The 23,578-nt window shown below is 51.7% G+C and overlaps 1 protein-coding gene across 2 annotated transcripts; it reads left to right on the forward strand.

Annotated features, from left to right (window-relative positions):
- Slc17a9 (solute carrier family 17 member 9) lies at positions 1–17,247 on the forward strand. Of its 2 annotated transcripts, none has more exons than XM_051143969.1 (13): positions 1–365; positions 7,254–7,381; positions 7,828–7,967; positions 9,208–9,307; positions 11,144–11,274; positions 11,958–12,054; positions 12,276–12,372; positions 12,929–13,016; positions 13,745–13,779; positions 14,664–14,779; positions 15,390–15,445; positions 15,569–15,598; positions 16,812–17,247. In XM_051143969.1, the coding sequence occupies exons 2-13, from the start codon at positions 7,269–7,271 to the stop codon at positions 16,973–16,975; spliced, it is 1,167 nt and encodes a 388-aa protein (XP_050999926.1). In that variant the 5' UTR covers positions 1–365; positions 7,254–7,268; the 3' UTR covers positions 16,976–17,247. The 2 variants fall into 2 exon arrangements, with proteins under 2 accessions (XP_050999926.1, XP_050999925.1); XM_051143968.1 differs by having other exon boundaries at positions 4–365; positions 7,254–7,451.
- Positions 17,248–23,578: the final 6,331 nt, after the last annotated feature.

Genomic DNA, 23,578 nt, shown 5'->3' on the forward strand with positions numbered 1-23,578 from the left:
GAAAGAGAGCAGGTCCGGGGCCACAGTCCCCCAGGGACGTCTCTTCCCCAGCCGGAAGTCCCAGTGGTAAGCCTCGGGCTGCTGCGGAGCTGGAAGGTCCCAGGCCCTGCCTCCTCGAACATCAGTAGGGCGGGGACTCAATTCCGGGGGCAACACGTCCTGGGAGAGCCAGACGGAAGCACTGAGACTGACACGTGGACTTGGGCGGTGCTGCCCTGTGGGTTGTCCCAGGCCTAAGGTGGGAGGGTACCGAACTGGGACACAACCGTGCCTATGCCATCCCAACGCTCCAGCGCGATGCAGCCAACCCCGGAGGAGACCCGCAAGACTCCAACTGCAGCCGCAGAGGATACACTATGGTCCAGGTGAGTTGAGGTGTGCGCGGGGCTGGGGCAAGGAGGGAGCTCAGGGAGCACCACACTCCTGTAGAGGCTGCCTCCCAGCTTCTCTCATCCTGCCACCTTCACTCATGGGACAGGCATGCCCCTTCCTGGCTAGCCCTAACCCCCAAGAAGAGGGAGGACACAGATGCTCAGCCCAGTAAATGGACCCTCGTCTATCAAGTGCCAAAAATCTAGCAAACGGCTCCCCTGCCCTTCTCCCTGACAGTGATTCTGAAGTCTGGGAGGCAGGGCAGTGTCTGTGAGGTTTGGTGGGAGCCCTAGGCTGGACAGATGCTCACAGCCCAGGGATCTGAGCAGCAGCTCCATGACACAGGGGCAGGTCCTGAGTTCATAGGGCTTCTAAGCCTGGGCGGAAAACAGCAGTTAACCCACCCTCATCCATAGTCCATTCCCCCCTGTTTTCCACTGCTCTCCAGGCAGGTAGCCCCACAGAAGGCAAGAGCAAGAAGGTGAGAAGGAGACCCAGATTACAGAAGAGCTGACACCCTGCTCTGGCTCCTGTGGTCACCAGGAGGAGGTGCTGGACCCAGGGCCCAGAGTAAAAGTGTTGCTACCTCTGCTGGCAAGAGGACCTTAAGATAGTCTCACCACTGCACCTACACCACTGGAAGCACGCGGAGGTCATGGGGAGGCACAGAACCAATTAGGGGAGGGCCAGACTCAGTGTGCCAGTTGAGGAGCACTGTGTGCCTGCCCTCACTAGTTCTCTTTCGATCTCTGGCTTTACCACCTCCCTCCCTACCCCATGTTTATCCCAATGCCTCTGCCTCACCTGGCCCCGGAGGCGCCACCCTGGGCTTTCTGAGAACTGTGAACTGTTCTGCCAATTTTGCTGTAGGTTACAATTTAATGGCTCTGCCCGGCCCTTGCTTTCACTATGCACTTGCTCTGGTCACCTTTGGCAGAGGTGATGGCTGAATATTCTGGGGGATTTTGCAGGGTCAAGGTCACTGTCAACTCCTGTGGGGGTAATGGTCAGAGCAGTAGTGCTGTCCGCCCAACACCTCCTCTAGCCTTTTTGGTGACTCGGAAGGCCGTGCGCTCCTCACCAAATCTTGGGGTATGGGGAGGTTGGTGGAGGCTGAGTTAGGGAGCTATAGTACTGGAATATTCTCTGGTCCCCGGGTCCCTGGTGCCAGTACATTTCCCCTCTCTGAACCAAGGACCATGTGACCACCTGTTTGCTCAGCCCCGGATGCTGTGCACGGGCCATCTAACAGGAAGCCATGGCTGCAGAAGTCTGTGAGGAAGTGGCATGCTTGCTGAGAGCGCCAGCCTGAGCTTTGGTTCTAGTTGGGCGAGTGGAACTTTTCAGGCAGTCCTGACCCAAGGTCCTGGTCACAAAGAGCTTTCAGCAAGATGGGGGGCTCTTGGGCCTAGGGTTTTAACTATTCAGGCAGCTGCCCTATAGGGCCCTTCCAGGAGAGCTTTCCTGTTCCATGTCCACAACAACTACTGAGGATGTACCTTCATTAGCCTGGCTGGTATTGCCCACCCAGCTGACGGACAAGGCCCAGTTCTTGCCTTCAGGATGAGGCAGAAGGATATTAGGTCCCAAAGAAACCTGGGACAAATGGCTAACTGAGGTGCCTGTTAACATATTGAAGCAGGGCTGGCCCTGATGGCACACACCTGTAATCCCGGCACTCGGGAGGCAGAGGCACGCAGATTGCTGTGAGTTCAAGGCCAGCCTGGTCTACAAAGTGAGTCTGGGACAGCCAGGGCTACACAGAGAAACCCTGTCTTGAAAAAAAAAAAAACCATTCCTAAGCAGACACTGGCTGCCAGGCTCTCCTAGCATCACAAGCAGCTGCTGCTGAGTCCTGGCTCCTCTTAGCCCTCTCCACCCCCCACCCCCCCTAAACCTCCTCAGCTCCTAAGCTTAGTTTCCCTTCCACTGTTTCTGCCATGCGTTCTCTTGGTTCTTGTCCCTCTCATGGTCCCTCCTCTTCTCTTCTTCTTTCACTCCATCCCTTCTCTCTCTCCTCATTGCTCGTTCTAGTCTGCTGGACTCTTGCAGATGCCCCGAGCTGTTTTCTCATAGCTACAATAAAACCCTTTTCCTCAGCCATCCTTAGGAGCATTCATGTCCTCATTTTCATTCATTCATTCATTCATTCATTCATTCAGACAGCCCTCTCCTACTCCTTCTTCAGTCAGGGCACTGGTTGCCTAGGTCTTTCCTGACTTCTATGGCTTCCAGGAAGCTAGAGACAACTCTCATTGGGAGGGTGTGGGTCTAGCTGGCTTCCTGTTTCTAACTGGTCGTCTCTAGACAGAAACAGGGATGGGCAATTACAGGTGCGGTTGGGGAAGAGTGGCATGCTGGGTGGGTCCCTCTGGAACACCAGTGCCTCTCTGCAGCTTTAGTCACATAAAGGAACAAAGCTCCTTAAAAAAAAAAAAAAATTATACGTGCATTGGTGTTTTGCCTGCATGTATGTCTGTGTGAGGATGTCAGATCTTGGAGTTACAGACGCTTGTGAGCTGCTACGTAGGTGCTGGGAATTGAACCCAGGTCCTTTGGAAAGGCAGTCAGTACTCTGAGCTGAGCCATCTCTTCAGCCCCACAAAGTTCCATATTAAAGACACCTTTGCATTGTGTGGCTTTTAGTGGGTATGTTAATGTTGCTCCTGAGCCCCTGCTGTGATCCTTGTGCCTTTGAAACAAGCCAACTGTACTGCATATAGCATTCCCACCCAGGGGGATGCTCTGCAGATGGGGCAGCGCTTCAGGAAGGCTTGAATGCTTGACTGGTCACCCTCTGTAATCCAATGGCAAAGTTGGCTCAGCACACTATCCTGACAAGAAATGAAAGCAGAATGGAGGGAGGGGACACAGGGTTCTGGCTCCTTGCCAGGCAGAGTTTTAACAAATCCAAGAACAGTCTCTTGAGGAGATAGGAGGGGAAGACTCAGAAACTCAGGTTCTAGAGGCCTGAGAAAGAGCCAGGTTTTACAAGCGACACCACATAAAGGGGGCAAAAATCTTCACTTGCCAACCAACCAATAAACTTGAGACCCACTTTCTCCACGTGAGTCTTGACAGATGATGACCCCTTCCTGCCTGCCAGCCTACCAATGCCTTGTCTTCTCTGACTATGACAAAATAGTATCTGGACATCCCAGCCTGAGAGCAGTTTCAGCTCTTGAGTGCCCAGAGAGCTGTCCGAGGGCTCAGCCCTTCTGGGACCTGCTCAAGAGATTCCTTCCTGACTCTGGCTTTCAGAGGTTCCTTGCCACACAGTGGACGTTGGCCATTAGCAGAGCAGACCTCAGAGGTTTCCTATCCCCACCTCTACACCATAGTCTTTCCAGAGGGTTTGGGTGTAAGGCCCCCCAGCAGCCCACCTGACCTGTCTCACTCTAGTCCCTTCTCTGCCCTGATCACTGCCCTTTGAGGCCCATGCCACTCTCTCTCTCTTCCCCTGCTGGGCGCTGATCACACAGTTCGGGCTCCTGGCTTGTAGCTCAAAGTCTTCTCTTTGTCATTTATTTTGACTTTGCTCCTCCTGTGAGCTGTTCATTCTGCCTCCTGGCCCTCACCTTGACTCTGCTTCTGATTGCCTGTGACCATCCAGAACTTACTCTTTGGGGATCTAGATGCAAGCCAGCTGCGCTGCAGCCTTGTGTCCCCCAAGCCTGGTACTCTAGCTGGGAATCTGCTAGCTTGTGTCTTCCCTGCTCTGTCTATGCCAGTGTCATCTGCCTCAGATTCCAACCCACCTCCAAAGGACTTATGTCCAGTCATGGTACCCTTCTGTCTGCCCCCTCCCAGAGAGGGCGTCCTCCCTCAAACCCTCCCTCTGTCTCCTGGCTCGGAGGGCCCCACCTCTATGACTGTTCTCAACTGTACTGAGCTGTAGTGTCTTCTAGACTCACCATGAGGATAGCTATGCAGAACCCCCAAACACTCCAACATGCACTCTCTACCGCTGTCCTAGATCAATGGAATGCTCATTCCCCGTGTGTGATCAGAGTGGACAGTCCAATGGCTGATGGCCACCTGGCCAGTGCTGTGTGTCATAAACCTGTTGACACTACACAGGGTGTCTTTAGGAGGAGGGACTCCCGAGCCAAGAGCCATTCTCTACTGTCCTGTTGTGGCAGAATCAGGCCAGGTTTGCCTACCACACACTGTTAGTCCCTCAAACAAAGAGCTTTTACAAAAGAGAATCTGCGGAGCTGGAGAGATGGCTCAGTGCTTAAGAGCACTTTCTGCTCTTCCGGAGGTCCTGAGTTCAATTCCCAGCAACCACATGGTGGCTCACAACCATCTATAATGTAATCTGATACACTCTTCTGGCATGCTGGTGTACATGCAGATAAAAACTCATATACATAGGAATAAATAAACAAATATTTAAAAACAAACAAAAAACAAAAGAGAATCTGATAGCCTAGTGACCATACACTGGAGCGGGTGAGCAAGTCTCAAATCCACCTCCCACTGGAGACATGGCTCATACACTGGGGCAGGAGAGCAAGTCTCAAATCCACTTCCCACTGGGGACATGACTCAGTGACTGAGTGCTTCCTAGCAGGAGTGAGATCTTAGGTTTGATTCCCAGCATGAGAGAGAGAGAAAGAGAAAGAGAGAGAAAGAAAGAGAAAGAGACAGACTGACAGACAGACAGACAGATCTCTCCCCAGTAGAGGGCTAGGATCCTTACAGGCTGAGTGAGGGAGATAGTGTGAACCTTAGGTCTGTGCATGTGTAATCAAACTCACTAACAGTGTCCAGACCCACACGACTATAATCATCGTCTTTACTAAACTTGCCAATAACCAAATTCACTGAAAAGCAGAGGCGAGGCAGGTCTGGAGGGCATAGCAGAGTTCTTGTTTCACTGTCGGATCCCTGTGGCCAGTAGACTTCTCTGGGCGAATATTAATCCAAAACTTGAATGTTCAAGAAGCTAGCAATACGTACCTTTAATCCCAGTACTCAGAAGGCAGAGGCAGGAGGATCTGTGTGAGTTCAAGGCCAGCCTGGTCTACACAGTGAGCTCCAGGACAGCCTGGACAAAATAGAGACCCTAAGAGATAAGAGGGAGGCTAGAGCAGCTTACCTCTGCAGTCCTAGCACACAGGAGGCTGAGGCAAGGACGTTGCTCTGAGTCTGAATTTCACCATAGGCTCCATTATTCCAATCTCATCTGCACAGTAAGATGTGGGTGGGGGAGCAGTGCGAGGGGTGGGGGTGGGGAGCACTTTGCTTGCTACCCTTCCACCCAACCAAGCCCACTAGTCTACCATGTGACCTTGAGTCTGTTGGGAAGATAATTACCTTCGGAGCTCTTCTCAGGAAAGGTGAAGCTGGCACCCATAACTCGCTCTTCCCTTCTTGGGTGGAAGCCATGATGGGGTCTGCTCCTTCCCCTTTGCCTGTCAGCTGTACAGTAAACCTCACTCAGGCGGGAGCTCTGAGATCCCAGTGGCAGTGCTCTGTGGGATCTAGATGCCCAGCAACCTTGCCTAGCCGGAATTCCTCCAAGGCAAATTCCCCCAACTTTCTACATCCTCCTCTGACTACCCCCCCCCCGCCCCAACCCCGTTTCCATGAAGGCTGAAGAGCTTTCCTGGGCACTTTGAGGGCTCACTGTTCTACTCCCCGGGAGCCTCCTGCTCCTCCTGAGTCAGGTTCCCCTGTTGTAGAAAATAAAATGGATAACAATGAATGTTTATTATTAATAGCCTATAATTATTGCAGCAGTTAATATTATCATCATCATCATTATTTAGATTTTTTCGAAATAGGGTTTCTCTGTGTAGCCTTGCCTGTCCTTTGTAGACCAGGCTAGCCTCGCACTTGCAGCAATCTGCCTGCCTCTGCCTCCCAGTGCTAGGATTAAAGGTGTGAGTCACCATGCCTGTTTACCTGATAGATTTTTAATAAGCCTTATTTCACCTGGGGCTGGGCAGATATAAACCCCCTAAGCTACCTCATTATCTCTCAGTCCCCCATCCCATGCCATTTGCTCTAATCATTCCTATCTGGGCTACTTTCCATCCATAATCCATAAACACTTACACATCCTTTCCATCTGGGCCACTCCTCTCCAGCCACCATCCCACCCTCAGACTCAATTCCTCCCAGCCATGTGGTTCTTCTTTTCGCTAACTTGCAGTGGTCTACCTTCCTCCTCTCCTGTAGTGCTCTCTCTCTCTCTCTCTTCCCATGATCCTTCTTTTCTCCAAGACTTCAAACCTTAGCTCCACCTACCTCACTTCTGCTGTCCCCAAGTGTGTAGGCATTTATTCAGCCAATCAGGGATAATTTGGAGGCAAGGAATACAAATGCCATTTTGGGTATATGAGTGTCTGTTCTTAAAAGACAGCAAGCAGACCTCAGGAAGCAAAATAATTGACATTAGACTATCTAGCACCAAAGCAACCCCCATCCTCCCCTGCTTAGCACATACTGTTAGCTGTTGGCTGCTTCCAGATCCCTTTCTGCATTGCTGTGGTCTACAAGAAACTTGAGGATATGGACAATGCCAGTGTCAGGTCTCAACTTGGGAGCCTGGTGTAGCCCTGGCGGCGAGGAGAATGGGCCCAGGCTCTGAGCCCTGTGAATACATGTCTGGCTGTCATGTATTTAACCTGGCCCCTTCTTGTACTATTCTCAGCCCCTGTGTTTAGAATTGGCCTTAAGTTCTAGAAGCCAGCTGATTTGGGGCTTTCCAAGGTTTATTAGCTCACCAAAATCCCCACCAAAGAGGTTAACTCAAGTCCCACCCTTACTGTACACATGTCTATGTTCCCCAGCCCTTGGGAAGGTATTCGAATGCTCAAGGGTGGCTATGGACCCTCTCCAGGTCCTGATCCTCTCTCTGTGTCTCACAGGCCTGAGTGCCAGGCATGGACAGGAATGCTGCTCCTGGGCACCTGCCTGCTGTACTGTGCTCGTGTCACCACGCCTGTCTGTGCTGTTGCCATGAGCCAGGACTTTGGCTGGAACAAGAAGGAGGCCGGTATCGTGCTCAGCAGCTTCTTCTGGGGCTACTGCCTGACTCAGGTGGTGGGCGGCCACCTTGGGGATCGGTAACCAACCCCCTTCCCCCCCTACTGCTCAGGCTGAGGGGGACTGTCACCTGGGTGCCTCAGAGAGGTGGTGTGGTCAGTCCTGTCCTGGCACACAGAAGAGGAGGGGCTGATGGGAGAGGAGTTCAACAAATATTTGGGGAGAGGCTTAGCCTTTGGCGAGAGGAAGTCAAGGTGTGGCAGCTCTGAGGCAGTGCATACAGAAACATGAAACCAACAGGCCAGACTCAGTCCTGTACACCACTTAAGCGCTGTGCCCCTCTGTAGGGCAGGCTGAGGCAGTGCCCACCACAAGGGTCTGTGTGGTGGTTAGGGATGGTGCCCCTAGTCCTCTCAAACAGCCACCCCTTCCTGTCCCTCCCTGTGCCTCTTCCAGCATCGGAGGTGAAAAGGTCATCTTCCTGTCAGCCTCCACCTGGGGCTTCATTACCGTTGCCACACCACTGCTTGCCCACCTTGGCAGTGGCCACCTGGCCTTCATGACGTTCTCCCGAATCCTCACAGGTCTGCTCCAAGGTAAGGGCCCTCAGCAGCTTCATCCCTCTGTTGTTGCCTGGCTGCCTTGCCATTAGGAAGGGTGGACAGAGCAACATGCACGCCTGCATGCCTGCCTGCCTGCCTGCTACCCCTCGCTCAAAATTCTGTTCTGTATAGCTAAGGTATTTATTTTGAATGACAGCCCATGACTGTTCACTCAGGGTGGGAGAGGGGTGCCTTGCCATATCTGTGTTATCTGTAGGCAAGGAAGAGATGATGGAGCTTTCCCGCACCCCACTCTCCATCCTGTGGTTCTCCTTCTTAGGGTGGTGGGTCTTGGCCCCAGGTCCCATTTTTTCAAGGAACAAGAACTGCCTTGTGAGGAGCCCCATTCATTGACGTGGTGATAAGAAGTTCCAAAAGGAAAAGGGGCTGGGGACTCCTGCCTCCCTGTTGTGAGTGATAACAGCAGGGAGCCCGTGGGTTCCTATTGTCACACCTGCAAAGGGACCCCTCAAGAAGTCTCTCCAGATGAGGCTTAGAACCCTTTTAGAATGGAGTGAATACTCAAGCTGTTTGTTTGTTTGTTTGTTTGTTTGAAGACAGTCTCATTATGTGTAGCCCTGGCTGGCCTGGAACTCACTATTTAGACCAAGCTGGCCTCAAACTCATAGAAATCTGCCTGCCTTTACCTCCTGAGTTCTGGGATTAAAGGTGTGTGTCCAGCTGTTTGCAAGCTTTCAAGCTGTCTCGGAACCAAAGGGAATCCTGGGTGAAAACTGTCTCCAAAAACAGGTGGAGGCTCTTTGCCACAAGGCAGACATATAGAAGTGTATGGCTCACATGTGGAAATGTCTGAAGGTGCCAGAGCACAGCTGAGAGGCTGCTGTGTAGTCTGTGTGTGCAGACATAAATGTGTTAGTGGGAGGGTTGGCAAGCGCCTCCAGGGAACTGATGTGGGACAGCCTGTGTGTTTGTGCATGTGCCACAGTCTGGGTGTAGGGTAGGTAGTATGCCGTGGGGTAGAGGTGTTTTGCTTTGAAGCAGTGCGCCCTTCAAGGGGTGTTATATGTCACTCTGTATACGTCTCACCCGAAATTAATTTGGTTCCTTACCCAAATGTTGCCCAAAGCCAGCCCTGCTGGTCCCTTACAGCCCGGTGAGGTAACAGAAAGGAGGCACAGATGTCTTCTGGATTCACAGCCCAAACCCAAGTGGTGTCTTGGCCCTCACTGACTGTCACTGGGCACTGGGTGACAGTATTCTCTGCTCGTTTTAGGTGTCTATTTCCCAGCCCTGACCAGTCTGCTGTCCCAGAGAGTGCAGGAGAGTGAGAGAGCCTTTACCTACAGCACTGTGGGTGCTGGCTCCCAGTTCGGGTAAGGCCCTACTTTCCAGGGACCCAGGAAGCTCTCACCTGAGTTCTCAAGGTCCATCCTTCAAGCCCAGAGGTGCTGGAGGGCTGTTGGCTAGTGGTAGGTTCCAAAGGCTGGCCACTGTTCCTCAAGTCTGTGCTGCGTTTGTGAAAGTGCCTTACCCACCATTGTTGCTGTGACAAAGCAACTGACAAGAAGCAGATTAAGAAGAAAGGATTTGCCGGGCGTTAATCCCAGCACTCGGAAGGCAGAAGCAGGCAGATGGATGTGAGTTCAAGGCCAGCCTGGTCTACAAAGTGAGTCCAGGACAGCTAAGACTACACAGAGAAACTCTGTCTTGAAAAAACAAACAAATAAAAAAATAAAATCAAGAAGAGGAAGAAGGAGAAGGAGGAGGAGGAGGGAGAGGGAAAAGGGAGGAGAGCGGTGAGGGAGAGGGAGAGCTCAGCTCACTTTATCCTTCTTGGGGGGTGTGGCCTTTTGGTTTTTGTTTACTTGTTCTGAAACAAGGTCTCACTGTGTAGCCTTGCTGGCCTGAAACTCACAGAGACCCCCCTGTCTCTGTCTCCTGAGCACTGGAATTAAAGGTGTGTGTCACCACACCATCTCACTTTCTCCTTTTCATTCAGCTCAGGACCCTAGTGCATGGCTTGGTGCTGCTAACACTCAGCATAGTTCTTCCTCTTTCTCCTCAGTTAAGCCTTTCTGGAAATCACTTTCTAGATGCCCCTAGAGGTGTGCTTCCATGGTGATTATAAATCTTCTGCAGCTGACAGGAAAGGCTGATGACCACAGCATGCTTCTCCCTTTACCTTTCTGATGCTGTAAAGTGGGGCTCTGGTGTGTGGCATGGGTGAGTCCACCCTCATGAGACATCCGTAGGTGGGCAGGCATGGAAGAGGGGCCACTAACTGGTATATTCTGTGGGCTCCTGGGAGGTTAAAGGGGACTTCCTGATACCCTCAGGCCTGGGTCTACTGTTGGCTGAGTTCAGGTTGCCGGGGAGGGGGTGGGGTGGGGGGGGTGAGCTGCAGAGGTTAACTCTGCTTGGTAGGGTGGCCTGATTTAACACTGAAAACACAGTTCACACTGTGCAGTGTGAATGTCAAGTTCTACAGGAGGGTCCAGCATACATCTTCAGTCTGAGTTCTTGTGTCCTGAGCAGCAGATCAGGTTCTGTGCATGGCCAGGAGGGGTAGAGAGAGGAAGAACCCCAGGTAAGGGTAGGATAGTGCCTCAGGTGCCATGCTGGGGACACAGATGCACAGGAAGAAGGGAGGCAGCTCAGCCACGCACCAGAGCCTAGTGTTCTCTCTTGATTGCTTGGGTGAGTGCACAGGCTGGTGGGTGGAGGTTAAAGGGTGAGGCAGAGGTGTCCCGCATTGCATCTGGAACCACAATACCCTGGAGTCAAGGGGAAGGTTGTGGGGCTTGGTGTTGGTGGCCGTGCTTTTGCACTTAGAAGATTTTTTGGAATATTGTCCTCTATAATATATGGGGAGAAAAAAAGAAAATAAAAAAGGAAACATTTCATTTCCGTGTTTCCTAAGCAACCCTTTTTATCATTGCCTTCCGTCCTAAGCCCCAGCATCCACATGACACACTGGGGGCTAGTTTGAAGGTCTAGAAGAAAGAAATTGAAAGTCCAGTGGCAATTCCCATGCAACAGAGTCCTTTCAGTTGCTCCCAAATCCCCCTTGCCCTGCCTGTCCCACCCCCAGTCTCTCTGAATAGCAAAATAGGTGAGGCAGGGGTATCTGAGTAGCTTCTTTCCCTGGGGGCTTGACTCATTTGTGGATAGCCACCAAGGTCACTACAAAACTCTTCTGTATCTGCCAGGACACTGGTGACCGGGGGCATAGGCTCGGTGCTCCTGGATTGGTGTGGCTGGCAGAGCGTCTTCTACTTTTCCGGCGGCCTCACCTTGCTCTGGGTGTACTACGTGTACAGGTACCTGCTGAGTGAGAAAGGTAACTTCAGCCACGTGCAGGCCAGTCCGTGTGCTTCCTCCCCTTGCAGCAGTGCTTCAAACACCTGTCACATAAACCCCTTTTCTGGGGAAAGCGAACAAACATCTACCAGCTCCACTCAGGGTGCCAACAACAGATCAAGGAGGCCATGATGAAACTCAAGCCTCCCTTAGTCTCACCCCAGCAAGGGTGATGATGATGACGTCCCTTGATAGATGGCGTCCCCTTCTTAGCTAACCTCCCAAGCCGCTTGTAGCTGGGGCAATTGTACAAAAATCACAGGTGGGGGTGGCCAGAATCTCAGGTGAGGGTCTAACACCGATAGAGTCCATACTGAGGGTATCTTTGTGGGTCGTCACAGCTGCCTGGTGAAGATGTACTCACTGGCTCTGAAAACCCAAGTGCTGAGCACTCAGCCTGCCCCAGCTCATACTGTTCCATCAGGGCTAAAACCACACAGGGAGTCTAGCAGGTGGAGGCAGGTAGTAAGGCTAGGCTGAGTCTTCAGGTAGCAAGAAGGGGCCTCTGAGGGACTCCATCACAAGTTAGACATAGACCTTGAAGGGCTGGTAAGATGCACCCTGACCCCTCTGCCCTCGCAGCTCCCAAATGCCTGCTCTGTTAAGGACAACATGGTGTGCCTGGTTCTGAAGCTATCTGTTTGAAACCATTTATTCCCATAGACCTTGTCCTGGCCCTGGGTGTCCTGGCACAAGGCCTACCTGTGGCCAGGCCCTCCAAAGTGCCCTGGAGACAACTTTTCCGGAAGGCCTCTGTCTGGTGAGCTAGGGTTGGCATGGCCAGGCAGAGTGTGGGCAAGGACTGGGCATGGGGGTGTGGGCACTGTTGCATGGAGCTGGCTAAGCTTGGCAGGACCTGGTCCTGACACTGTAGCAACTGCCCCAGGTTCCAGAGGGTAGGGCCTTGGTGCCCTGTGGGAAGGAGTGGGTCCTCCATGGACTGGCAGCTGGTTAGAACCCTGAGCCTGGTGACCCACACAGGGCGGCGGTCTGCTCCCAGCTGTCCTCAGCTTGCTCCTTCTTCATCCTACTCTCCTGGCTGCCCACCTTCTTCAAGGAGACCTTCCCCCACTCCAAGGTGGGTCCTGCTACCTGGGTACTCACAGGAGAAAGATGGCTAAGCTTGCACTGTAAAGGCCTCTGTGTGTGGGTGGTTGCACAGTCGGCTTGGCAACTCCATTTCCCTATGACCTTCAGGCCTGGAAATGAGAGTCCTTTTTGGGAACAGACATCAATTCAAAGCTATGAGAGCTGTAGTTACCTCAGCCCGAGTCTGTGACTTATTTCCCAAGAGAGCCCCCTCTCTTAGGGCTGGCTAGCTAATCTGCTGATGCCACATCCAGGGGAGACCTGGGAATTCTGGAGTCCTGGGGCTGTGCATTCCGAGGCAGACTGTTACAGTAAGGGGAGCATGTGGGGAATGTGACTTCAGAAGGTAGCCATTAGTGGGCTCAGTGCCCAGGGAGGTTGGTAATGGGCTGGTTAGAACCTGTCCTCCAGGACCCTCTACTCTTAGGCACAGCCTATGGGTGGGCAGAGCTCAACTGCCTGGAGTGGTGCTCCTGCCTAGGTGTCATTGAGGGGCTGGCTGGGTGCTACCCTGGCTATCCTTGAGGCTGCACCTCTCCTTGCAGGGCTGGGTCTTCAATGTGGTGCCCTGGCTGCTGGCAATTCCTGCCAGTCTATTCAGTGGGTTCCTCTCTGACCGCCTCATCAGTCAGGGTGAGTGTTGGGGTAAGTTTTCCTGGGTAAACCATAGCCTCAAGAAGCTCACCGCCCCCCTTCCAGGAAGGGCATCTGCATCACTAGGGAAAGGCCGAACCACCATCCTGTGACAGCCAGACCGTCCTTTAGAGTCAGCCCAAAGAATGAATGCAGCCTGGGGCTGAGGAGCCCAGTGTGTCTTTCTTGGTCTCCCCTTTAATGGGAAGGGTTGGAGGAAGTGAGAAGATTCTAGTGAGCATAATCCTGGACCCTCTACATTGAAAGGAAAGCATCTGGTAGCATCAGAGATCACAGGCACCCAGATCTGCTCTCGAATCTTCCAGAGCTCCAGGAGCCCCATGGGGCAATATCCTTAAGGCTCAGGTACAGGAGACACATGCACACGTGTGCTCATTCTTAGATTTTCCTCAACAAAAAGTAGCACACATCCACCGTGGCAAGACCAGAAAATTTGAAGAGACTCGAAGAAACTAGTCTAAGTTTACCCGATAGCTTGCACTTTTGTAATGTCCTGTGGGGGCTGCCTTTCCATATTTCTACCCAGGCTGCACCACACGAAACCCTTGGACACCCCTACTGAACATAAGAGGGTTCAATCCACCATAGGGAATCTCCCATCTTACGCCCTGAGGTGTTGCCCTGGGTACCCACATCCCTCTTCTCTGACTTTGTGGGTGGGACTCTATTGAGAACACCCAATGAGCTGGCTCTGTTTCCCTGCCCAGGTTACAGAGTCATCACGGTGCGTAAGTTCATGCAGGTAAGAAAATCATTTGAATCCCTTGTCTTATTTCTTTGTATTGCTGTCATAAGGCACCATGACCAAAGCAACTTATAGAAGAATTTGTTTAGAGCCTCCAGTTTCAGAGGGTTGGCATCCAGGAATGTCTGGTGGGAGTCATGGCAGCAGGCAGGCAGGCAGGCACGCAGACAGACGTGGCCCTGGAGCAGTAGCTGAGCGCTTACATCTTGAGACACAACCACAAAGCAGAGAAAGACACACTAGGAATAGTGTAGTCTTTTGAAACCTCAAAGCCCACTCCTAGTGATGCACCTCCTCCAACAAGGCCACACCTCCTAATCCTTCCCAAACAGTTCCACCAACTGCAGACCAAACATTCAAATATATGAGCCTATGGAGGACCATTCTTATCCAAACCACCACATCCCTACTTTGGTCTGGTCTCCTGGGACCTGAGGGTTGTATACTCAAATCCCCTGATTTCTGGAACCAGGCAGATATCAGATATAGGCTGGGAAAGCTGCAGCCAGGTCTCATGGCCCAGAACCAGTATCTGCTCCTAGGTGTTGGCAGAGTCAGCTCAGATTCAAAAAGTCTGTAGTATATCAAACCATCAGAGGCCACTCCACAGCAATAAGACCCAGGGAGGGGCTGCTGTAGGTGGCCACTGGAAGGCGCTCTAGGGCCAGTGACCTGAGGACCTTCTCAGAGTTCTGAAAGTGATCTCTGCTTCTCTCTGTGTCAGGGCACGTAAAGTAGGGAAGACCCAGTCTGGGAGGGGTTTTTAGGTAGAACCATTCTGATCTTGTTCAGAACACTAGGGGTCCTTTGGGTGGGGTCAAGCCAGGGTGAACCATATTGGCCAGCATGACTCCTGGCCCCTCACCAGCCCTGTTCTGCAGGTGATGGGCCTTGGTCTGTCAAGCATCTTTGCCCTGTGTCTGGGCCATACTACAAGCTTCCCCAAGGCTATAATCTTTGCATCAGCTTCCATTGGCTTCCAGACCTTCAACCACAGGTAAGGGCCCATGATCTCATCCCATGGGGCTGCCAGTTTTTAGTGCATTCTGGTGCGGAGGCCTGTGAAGGTGAGGTTAAGAAAAGCTCCCTATGATCTGTCCCAGTGAGCAGATCTGGGTACCAAACCAGGATTATTCAAGAAAACCAATCCCCATACTTGGGGGAGGGGCCTAAGAAGAGGAATAAACATAAACACCAGGTTTAATGCCCATCTGCAGTCTCTTCCCTTCTTTTTCTGCATCTTTTCTCTTATTTTGATTAGTAGCAATCTCAGCTGACCATCTCTGGGGTGCATTAGGGGCCCAGTTCAAAAACGGTTTCAAATTAACAAACAGGAAACTGCGTTTGAGCCTACTGCATGGTTTCCTGGCCTTCTGTATGTTCTCAGACGCAGCTTCTAGTGTTGTATCAGCAAGAGAGAGGGAGAGCTGAGATGTGGGGTATATCGTGCCAGCAGGCCTAGCAGTGCATGGCACGCAGGGGCAGGGGCGGGTCTGGATGGCTTTTGGTGACTCATAATCCTCCCTTATGTTCTAGTAGCCCCTCAGGCCAAGTAGAAGGAGCCAGGCCTGTGGCCACTCACCCTCCTTCCTTCCTGTTTCCTACAGTGGTATTTCGGTCAATATTCAGGACCTGGCCCCATCCTGTGCCGGCTTTCTGTTTGGTGAGCCACTTGCTTGTCCCTGCTTTGTCCACCACCCTTGCCAGTCGGGTATTCCAGGGAGGAGGAGGGGCCGCAGGAGCCACAGTGGGTCTTCTCATGATGTCTTTCTCCTCACGTTCACAGGTGTGGCCAACACTGCAGGGGCCTTGGCAGGTAAAGGATGACTCCAGGCCCAGGCCTACAGGTTCTCTTGTTCATTTGTTAGAGGAGCTTTTATTTGCTTGAAGCAATTGTTGTCTCTAATGCTCCATTTGCTAACCTAGGCCTAGAAGGTTTTCAGCCTCTGAGACTTACTACTGAATCAACTCACTCTTTCTAGCTCTTTCTGAACTGGCTGTTTCAACTCAGCTGTTCTGGCTCAAGCTCCTCTCCAAGATGATTTAATTCAATCTGGCTTCTCTCAGTTTCTCATGGAATTGCTCTACTTGACCTCAAACTAACTCCAGCAATCTGTTCTAATCGTCTGGCTCCTTCTGTCTTCACCTGTGTCTAGCATGGTCTCTCTTCAATCTCTCTGTAAAACTCTCCTGGTAAAAACTGCCTCTGAATTCTATGACCCGAACTGCCATAAAGCCAATGCCACCACAGAGTCTCTCAACTCACCAGCTCAACTGAACTGCCTGAACGGCACTGACTAGAACTCAGAGTTCTGCCTGCCTTTGTCTCCTGAGTGCTACGATTAAAGGCATGTACCAGCACGCCAGGACCTAAGCTTTTCTTTACCTGAAACTTGCTCTATACCAGGCTGGCCTTGAACTCGGAGATCTGCTTGCCCCTCTCTCCTGGGATTAAAGATGTCTGTATTCCAGCCAGATCACACAGACCTAGAAGGTCTTTGGATGTGATCTCTTCTAGAGCAGCCATGTTTTGAATTAAAATTTCTCTATATTCTTTAGTTTGGGTCAACTAACAAATGAGCTTAGAATGGAGCTTAGATGGGATCCACCCCATCTTGCTCATCCAGTCCCCCAAGATGGGCCAGGAGGAATCACAGATAGGCCAGCTGAGGTGTCACTTGGCTTGGCTGATGGTGGAGGACCCACAAGCCACTCTCCCCTGACTGACACCAGGTGTTAATTAGTCCTGTAGTTTGGGGTACCACCTGGTCCCCCCTACTGAGTACCTAGACTGACAGAACCCATCCTCTACCATCCTTTTTGTTTCCCTTGGGTGGGACATGGAATGGGGGCACCTTCAATATGTGATTTGCAATGGCCTGTAAGGACTCTGTCTTCTAAGACCCACCTGAGTCTGAGTCTCCTGTGGCCCACAGCTCAGACTTCAGACTTTATCCCAGGGTCTCCAGGGCCTCATGTGTGAGACTGCCTTCCCTGGAGCATCAGTCAGTCTCTGCTTCTCTTCCCAGGTGTGGTAGGCGTGTGTCTGGGTGGCTACCTGATTGAGACTACTGGCTCCTGGACCTGTGTGTTCAACCTGGTGGCCATCATCAGCAACCTGGGACTGGGCACCTTTCTGGTGTTCGGGAAAGCTCAGAGGGTGGACCTGATCCCTACTCATGAGGACCTCTAGCTCTCTGACTGTCCAGTCCCACCCGGGGCCCTGATGTCAGCAGCGGAGGACAGCACAGCTCGGTTGGTGAAACACTGTGAACCTCCACCTCAGGATGTATGAGCATACAACAAAGACCATGGACTCTCGAAGAATCCAGATGAGTTGGAGAGATTGGTAGAAACAGACACCTGAGAACAGAACTGTCTGGAGTAGGGTCATGGCCTCTCTGAGCTTCAGTATCCTCATCCGTTAGTCAGAAGCATCCTACCCTCCACTCAGGTTCAGCGGGTCTGATGGTCTGATGCCCGCAATTGTGGAAAGCCACATTGCTGATGAGAGGCCTTCCCAGCTCCAGTCCACAGTCCTCTGTGTTGAGGATGTGTTGTGTGCCTCACCTACTCCAGGCTTCATCCTACCTCCATCTCTCCAGTAATGATAACCCAAGATGTCTATAGATGTTAAACCATATCCCCACAGTAAGACAGGTCCACCAGAACCACAGTTCAGAACCATAGAGAAGCCATGGTTTCTGCTTCTCCCCAGAAGTCAGGCTGCCAGCTGGACCAGTGTGCCATGTGCTAGAGGTCCTTGGCTGCCTCTGTAGACCCCAGTCCCCTTCCTGTGGATCACTCAGCACTACTGATGTGTCCTGGGTAGGCAGGTGCCTGGACACTCCAGAAATCACAGACCCCAGAACAAGGTGAAAGCTCCCCCACTTTCTGGCCTGTTTTTCTACCTCCCCTTTTGTACCTTATGGAGCTGATGTTTTCATGAACTGATAATGATTCTCCAAGATACTTATTAGATTATCTTTATAGATAGAGTGAGTCTCATTAAAGCCTTATTTAAGTAAAAACTATTAAACTATTTAAAAGAAGATTGTTGTTTTATTTGACATAAAAATCACAGCCAAAGCTACACAGAGAAACTCTGTCTCAAAAACAAAACAAAACAAAACAAAAACAGATCCCTGACTGTCCTAGACTCATTCTGTTGAACAGACTGGTCTTGAACTCACAGAGATCGGCCTGCCTCTACCTTCTGAGTGCTGGGATTAAAGATGTGTACCGCCACACCCAGCCCTTGGTTTTGGTTTTTTGAGACAGGACTTCACTCTGTAGCTCTGGCTGTCCAGGGAACTCACTCCGTAGACCAGGCTGTCCTTGAACTCAGAGATCCTCCTGCCTCTGCCTCTCAAGTGCTGGAGCTAGAGTGGTGTGCCACCACTGCCCAGTTTACCAGTGAGTTTAGCTGGAGTTATTTACAGGAACAAGGGTAACTTACAGGTGGCTGTACCACCAAAGAAAAGTCTTTCTCGCCCAGCAACCATTGTGTGCGTGTGTGTGTGTGTGTGTGCGCGCACGCTTGCATGGCTAACCTTCCTCATGGCATCTTCCCTCTATGAAGGAGTGCTAGTGTACTCAGCCTTGCGAAGGGCTCATGCCAGTAATCAGCTGCTCCCATTTCAAAATGGCCAAGTCATGCCTGGAGGAGGAGGAGAAGGAGGAGGAGGAGGGAGAGGAGGAGGAGAGTGCATCATTCCTAAGAATGAACTTGTGGAGGCTGGGTAGAAGGCTCAGTGAGTGAAGTGCTCAGTGAGTGAAGTGCTCAGTGAACAAGGATGAGGACCTGAGTGGGGTTTCCAGAACCCACATACAAAAGCCAGGTGCAGCGATGTGCACCTGTAACCCCAACAAATCCGGGGCACTCTGATGAGCCAGTCTAGTTTAAATGGTGACCTCCAGGCATAATGAGAGAATTTGTCTCAAAAAATGGAGTACTAGGCCGGGCTGTGATGGTGGCACACACCTTTAATCCCAGCACTTGGGATGCAGAGGCAGACGGATCGCTGTGAGGTCAAGGCCAGCCTGGTCTACAAAGCGAGTCAAGGATAGTCAAAGTTACACAGAGAGACCTTGTCTTGAAAAAAAAAAAAAAAGAAGTACTGTAGAAGAAAACATATAGTGTCAATCTCTAGCCTCCTCACACAGCAACATAGGCTAACATTTGTGTACACACACATTTATTTTACAAGAATGAATATGTGTTGAGGACATTCCATGTCCCATTCATAAGGAAAGCAGTGAGGTGTCAGCCATATCAGAGGAGATCCTTAGAGCTGAGATGTCTACCGACAGGAGCACGGGCGTGTATGAAAGCCCTGACTGCTGTGCTTGGTGTGCCAGTAGTGCCTGCTCACCTGTCTACACAACTCTGTTAATAGTGTGCACAGATTTCAGAGCAAGATGCTCTGAACCAGATGTGCCAGAAAGTGACATATGGGGTACATGTACCCCTGGAGGCCAGAAGAGGGCATCAGACCCCCTCCAGAGCTTGAGTTATAGGCAGTTGTAAGATGTCCAGTGTGGGTCTTCTGGAAGAGCAGGAAATGTCGTTAACTATTGGGCTATCTCTCGTAGGATGGGGCATGATCATTTGATCAGAGGAAGCCTCCTAAGAACCTCGGCCTGTGCTTCCAGAACCTTCCATAGTCCTGAGGCTGGGGACCCATACCTAAGAAGGCCCCTGTGCTGACCAGTGTTCTGTCAGTTTAACACAAGTTAGAGTCATTTGGGAACAGGGAACAGAAAATGTCACCATCAGATTGCCTGTGGGGCCATTTCTTCATTAGTAATTGCCGTGGGAGGGCCCAGGCCACTGTGGGTGATGCCAACCCTGGGCTAGTGGTCCTGAGTGGTAAAGGAAGACAGACTAAGGAATCCATGAGAAGCAACCCAGTAACTTTGCTTCAATTCCTGCCTCTAGCTTTCAACTTTGAATCCCTGCCCTAATTTTCCTCAGTAATGAGGTCTGACCTGAAAGTTGTGGAGCTGAAATAATACTTTTGCTTTTGGTCATGATGGTTTTTGTTGTTGTTGTTTTTGTATTTTTTTAAGACTTACTTATTTATTATTATGTATACAGTACTTTGCCTGCATGTACACCTGTAGGCAAGAAGAGGGCATCAGACCACATTACAGATGGTTGTGACTCATCATGTGGTTGTTGGGAACTGAACTCAGGACCTTTGGAAGATCAGGTGGTGCTCTTAACCACTGAGCCATCTCTCCAGCCCTGGTCATGATGTTTTATCGCAGCAATGAGCGCCTATAACAGCCCCATTTTATAGGTTCTAGAGGTCGAGCCTGCCTTGAGTCAGTCCTCTCCTTCCTCCTGCCTACAGGTCATGTAAAATTTATTATCTTGCATTTTAAAAAGTGCAGTGGGTGGCTTTAAGCAGATAGCATTGTGCAACCACCACACCAGCATCTAAGAACACAGTCAACTTTCAAAACAAACTGTCCCTATCAAACATTAACTCCCTGCCCTGCCCTTAGCTCTTAGCACCCTTCACTCTACTTTTTGTGGGCGAATTTGACTCTTGCGGCCTTGTGTAAGCAAGCTACCACACAGGCCACCTTCGTGAGTGAATCACCTATTCAGCACGATGCCCTCAGGACTCACCTATTTGAGGCAGCCATTTCCCCGCCCCTCTCCCCCCTCCCCTCTCCCCCCTCCCACCCCCACCCCCCACCCCGAGACAGGGTTTCTCTGTTTAGCCTTGGCTGTACTGGACTCGCTGTGTAGATCAGGCTGGCCTCGAACTCACCGAGATCCGCCTGCCTCTGCCTCCTGAGTGCTGGCAGTGCTTTTTAATCCCAGCACTCGGGAGGCAGAGGCAAGTAGATCTCTGAGTTCAAGGCCAGCCTGGTCTACAGAGGGCGTTCTAGGACAACCAGGCCTACACGGAGAAACCCTGCCTTGAAAAAAATCTTTTCTTACTTTTCCAAGGCTTGATGATGCTCAGTTGCCTGGGTCTAGGATGGAGTTCAGTACTCAGGTTCTTGCTTCATATGTGAGAGTACCTGGGTTCCATCAATTTCAGCACCACCAGGGTGGAAGGAAAGCCGACTTCAGATATCCCATTGTGTGGGCCAGGATGAAAACACTCCTCATAGGCTACAGGGAGTGGCTTTATTGGAGGATGTGCATCACTGGGGGTGGGCGTTGGGGTTTCAGAAGCTCAAGCCACGCCCACTGGCTCACCCTCTTTTGCTACCTGCTGATCCAGGTATGGAACTCTGCCTGCATGCTGCCACGCTCCCCAGCATGCCGATAATGGATTAAGCCCCAATTAAATGCTTCCCCTTTGTAAGAGTAGCCACAGTCATGGTACCTCTTCGCAGCAATAGAAACCCAAACTAAGATAGTGGGGGAAACGGAGTTTTGCTATGTTGTTCAGGCCGGTCTCTTGACTACTAGGATCAGTCACCCTACCTCAGCCTCCTGTTAGCTGGGACTGCCGGGAGGGGTTCCACCCTACTCATCTGTCCTGTTGATATGGTGCGTTGCTTCTGTCCTAGTGTGGGTCATCCCACAGCCCATGCAGTTATAAAATTGGCACTTCTGGGCTTCCTTCGCAGCTAGCCGGGAAATCTTTGCCAGAGAGGGAATGTTTCCTTCTCCTGGAGGCCCTGAATCATATGGCCGCTCAGTGACTGGAAGTCTCCTAAAGTGATCCAGTTCACACTGTTGGGCAGGTCCTGCAGGCTACATCTCAGTGATAACTGGCTTATGTCTGGTTACCAGATGCCCTCTGTCACTTCTGCAACGGGTAGATGGTAGGCAGAGGCTGCTGCAGAGGCTCCGGAGCACCACCTTGGTTTGGCTACATCCTTCACCTCAGACTCGTTCTCTCACCCTCAGGCCGTGTCTGGTGGAAGGAACATGCAGGAGTCACAACAAGATGGGCCTGCATGTCTGTCATCTAGTAGGCAGCCATGACAGAACCGGGGTTGGGTGGGTATGCTTCTACCACAGATCTAGGATGAGACGGGCCATGAGAAGATGAGCTGAGTATCATTAAGAGTCAACTGGCTAATTTGCTGGTAAGTTCTTGCCTTTGTGGGTTCATTCAGCAAAAGGCCCTGGCTCCCACCATTCTAAGCTCTAGAAGCAGCCAACTGGGATGTGGTGGTTCTTTGGCTGTCTCAAGGAGTTCTGGGTAGACGGTCTTGGCCATGGTGGGCAGGGGGCCTTTCAGAGGCATTTATAAGAGGTGAGAGGAAGCCTTCCTGTGGAAGTCTGGTGGGGAGTATTAGGGCAGTGATCGTGTACAGGCTGCAGTTGGAGAGGGGTCTTCACATAAAAGTGAGTTGGTTGGCAGGAGCTCTGAATGGACCTTAGAGATACCAGACTAAGTGGTAAGAAGCTTGATTTCCTCCCTTCTCCCCCTCACTTGCTCCATCTCCTTACCAGCCCAGGCTAGCCCAGCTGGGTCCATCTACCGAGCCCTGAAGCGTACGCACAGCTAGTCTGGCCTTGTTTGGAGGCAGAGCCACAACCATCAGGCTCTCGCCAGACCCCTCCTTCTGCTTTAACTCCTAGAGACATGTTTTTAGAGTTTCCAGGCCAGGCCAGGGCTTCTGTTGGGGCCTGGAGTCCGGAGGACTCTTCTTTGCTTTAGCTTCCTGAAAACAGAGTCTGTGTAAGTGAGCGTGTGCACTAGGCTGGTGTGTTTTGTCTGCTCAGCCTACGGCCATTGACATTCCACCTCTGGCCAACAGAGGGCACTGCTGGACAGAGTCGTATTAACTTCAGGATTCTGTGGGGACTGGTGCCACCTAGTGTCCTCCTCAGGACACAATGAGAGAGGAGGGGCCAGTCCGACGGCTGTGTAGAAGAGAAGAGGGAGAGAGAACATTAAAATGATGGCACAGGAAAAGTCAAGCCCAGTTCTCAGTGAGGCAAAGACAGACATGAAGCCAAGAGGAACCTTCTTTAGGCCTTCAATTCTTCCCCAGGGCATGTTGGGTGCTGGGCAAGAGCCTGATGTATTGACAGGGTTGGCCATGTGGTTCCCGACTCCATCTTTGATGAGAAGATGCAGAAGGTTTGAGCTGAGAGGTTGCAGGCCCAGGGTCTCCCAGGGATGCTGTAGTGTGGTACTCCAGCACCTGCCCTCCCACATCCTCCTCTCCACCTCATAGGCACTTTGCTGCCCCTGGGAACCTGTTCTCAACTCCTCTCAGAGCAAGAGTGCTTGTGAGATGTTGGGCCCAGTGTTGGCGGTGAGAGCTGTCTTCCACCTGGACACATGACAGGACTGTAGTAGGCTTTACTGGAGACCTTCAACCTCTACCTCAGAGGTCAACCCTTCATGGAAAAGGAGGCTCGTTCTCCCACACTGGGGCCCATCAAGGGAGGGGCCATCCTGGTCAGAGTCTCCTGGGAATCCAAGCTAGAGCAAAAGAGACAGGTTGGGGCTAGAGCGGGAGGTAGCAGCGCTCATCCCCACTTTGTACATGCTTTACCTACAATCTAGGATTGACCGTAGTCTTTGTGACAGTCTGGTCCTACAGCCTGGGGTCCTGCTGTGTGGCCCTAGAAGCCTGTCTTGGTCATGCTTAGTGTCTCCCTGAACTGCCTGCCTTGGGTCCTACGTCTTTCCACCTGGATGTCCCTCCAGCTGAGGCTGTGCCTGCCCAAGTTGCTGGCCTGTCCACAGGCTCCAGAAGCCCTGTGCAGACCTCCCTAGGGGTCCCCCACCCGCTAGCTCCAGCTCAGGTACAGGGCTGCCCCCTCCTACTTACCTTAAGTGAGACTTTCCTGTCATTTCTT

The sequence above is a fragment of the Acomys russatus genome, chromosome 4 (assembly GCF_903995435.1).
Source record: "Acomys russatus chromosome 4, mAcoRus1.1, whole genome shotgun sequence".
In the NCBI taxonomy this organism is placed as follows: Eukaryota; Metazoa; Chordata; class Mammalia; order Rodentia; family Muridae; genus Acomys; species Acomys russatus.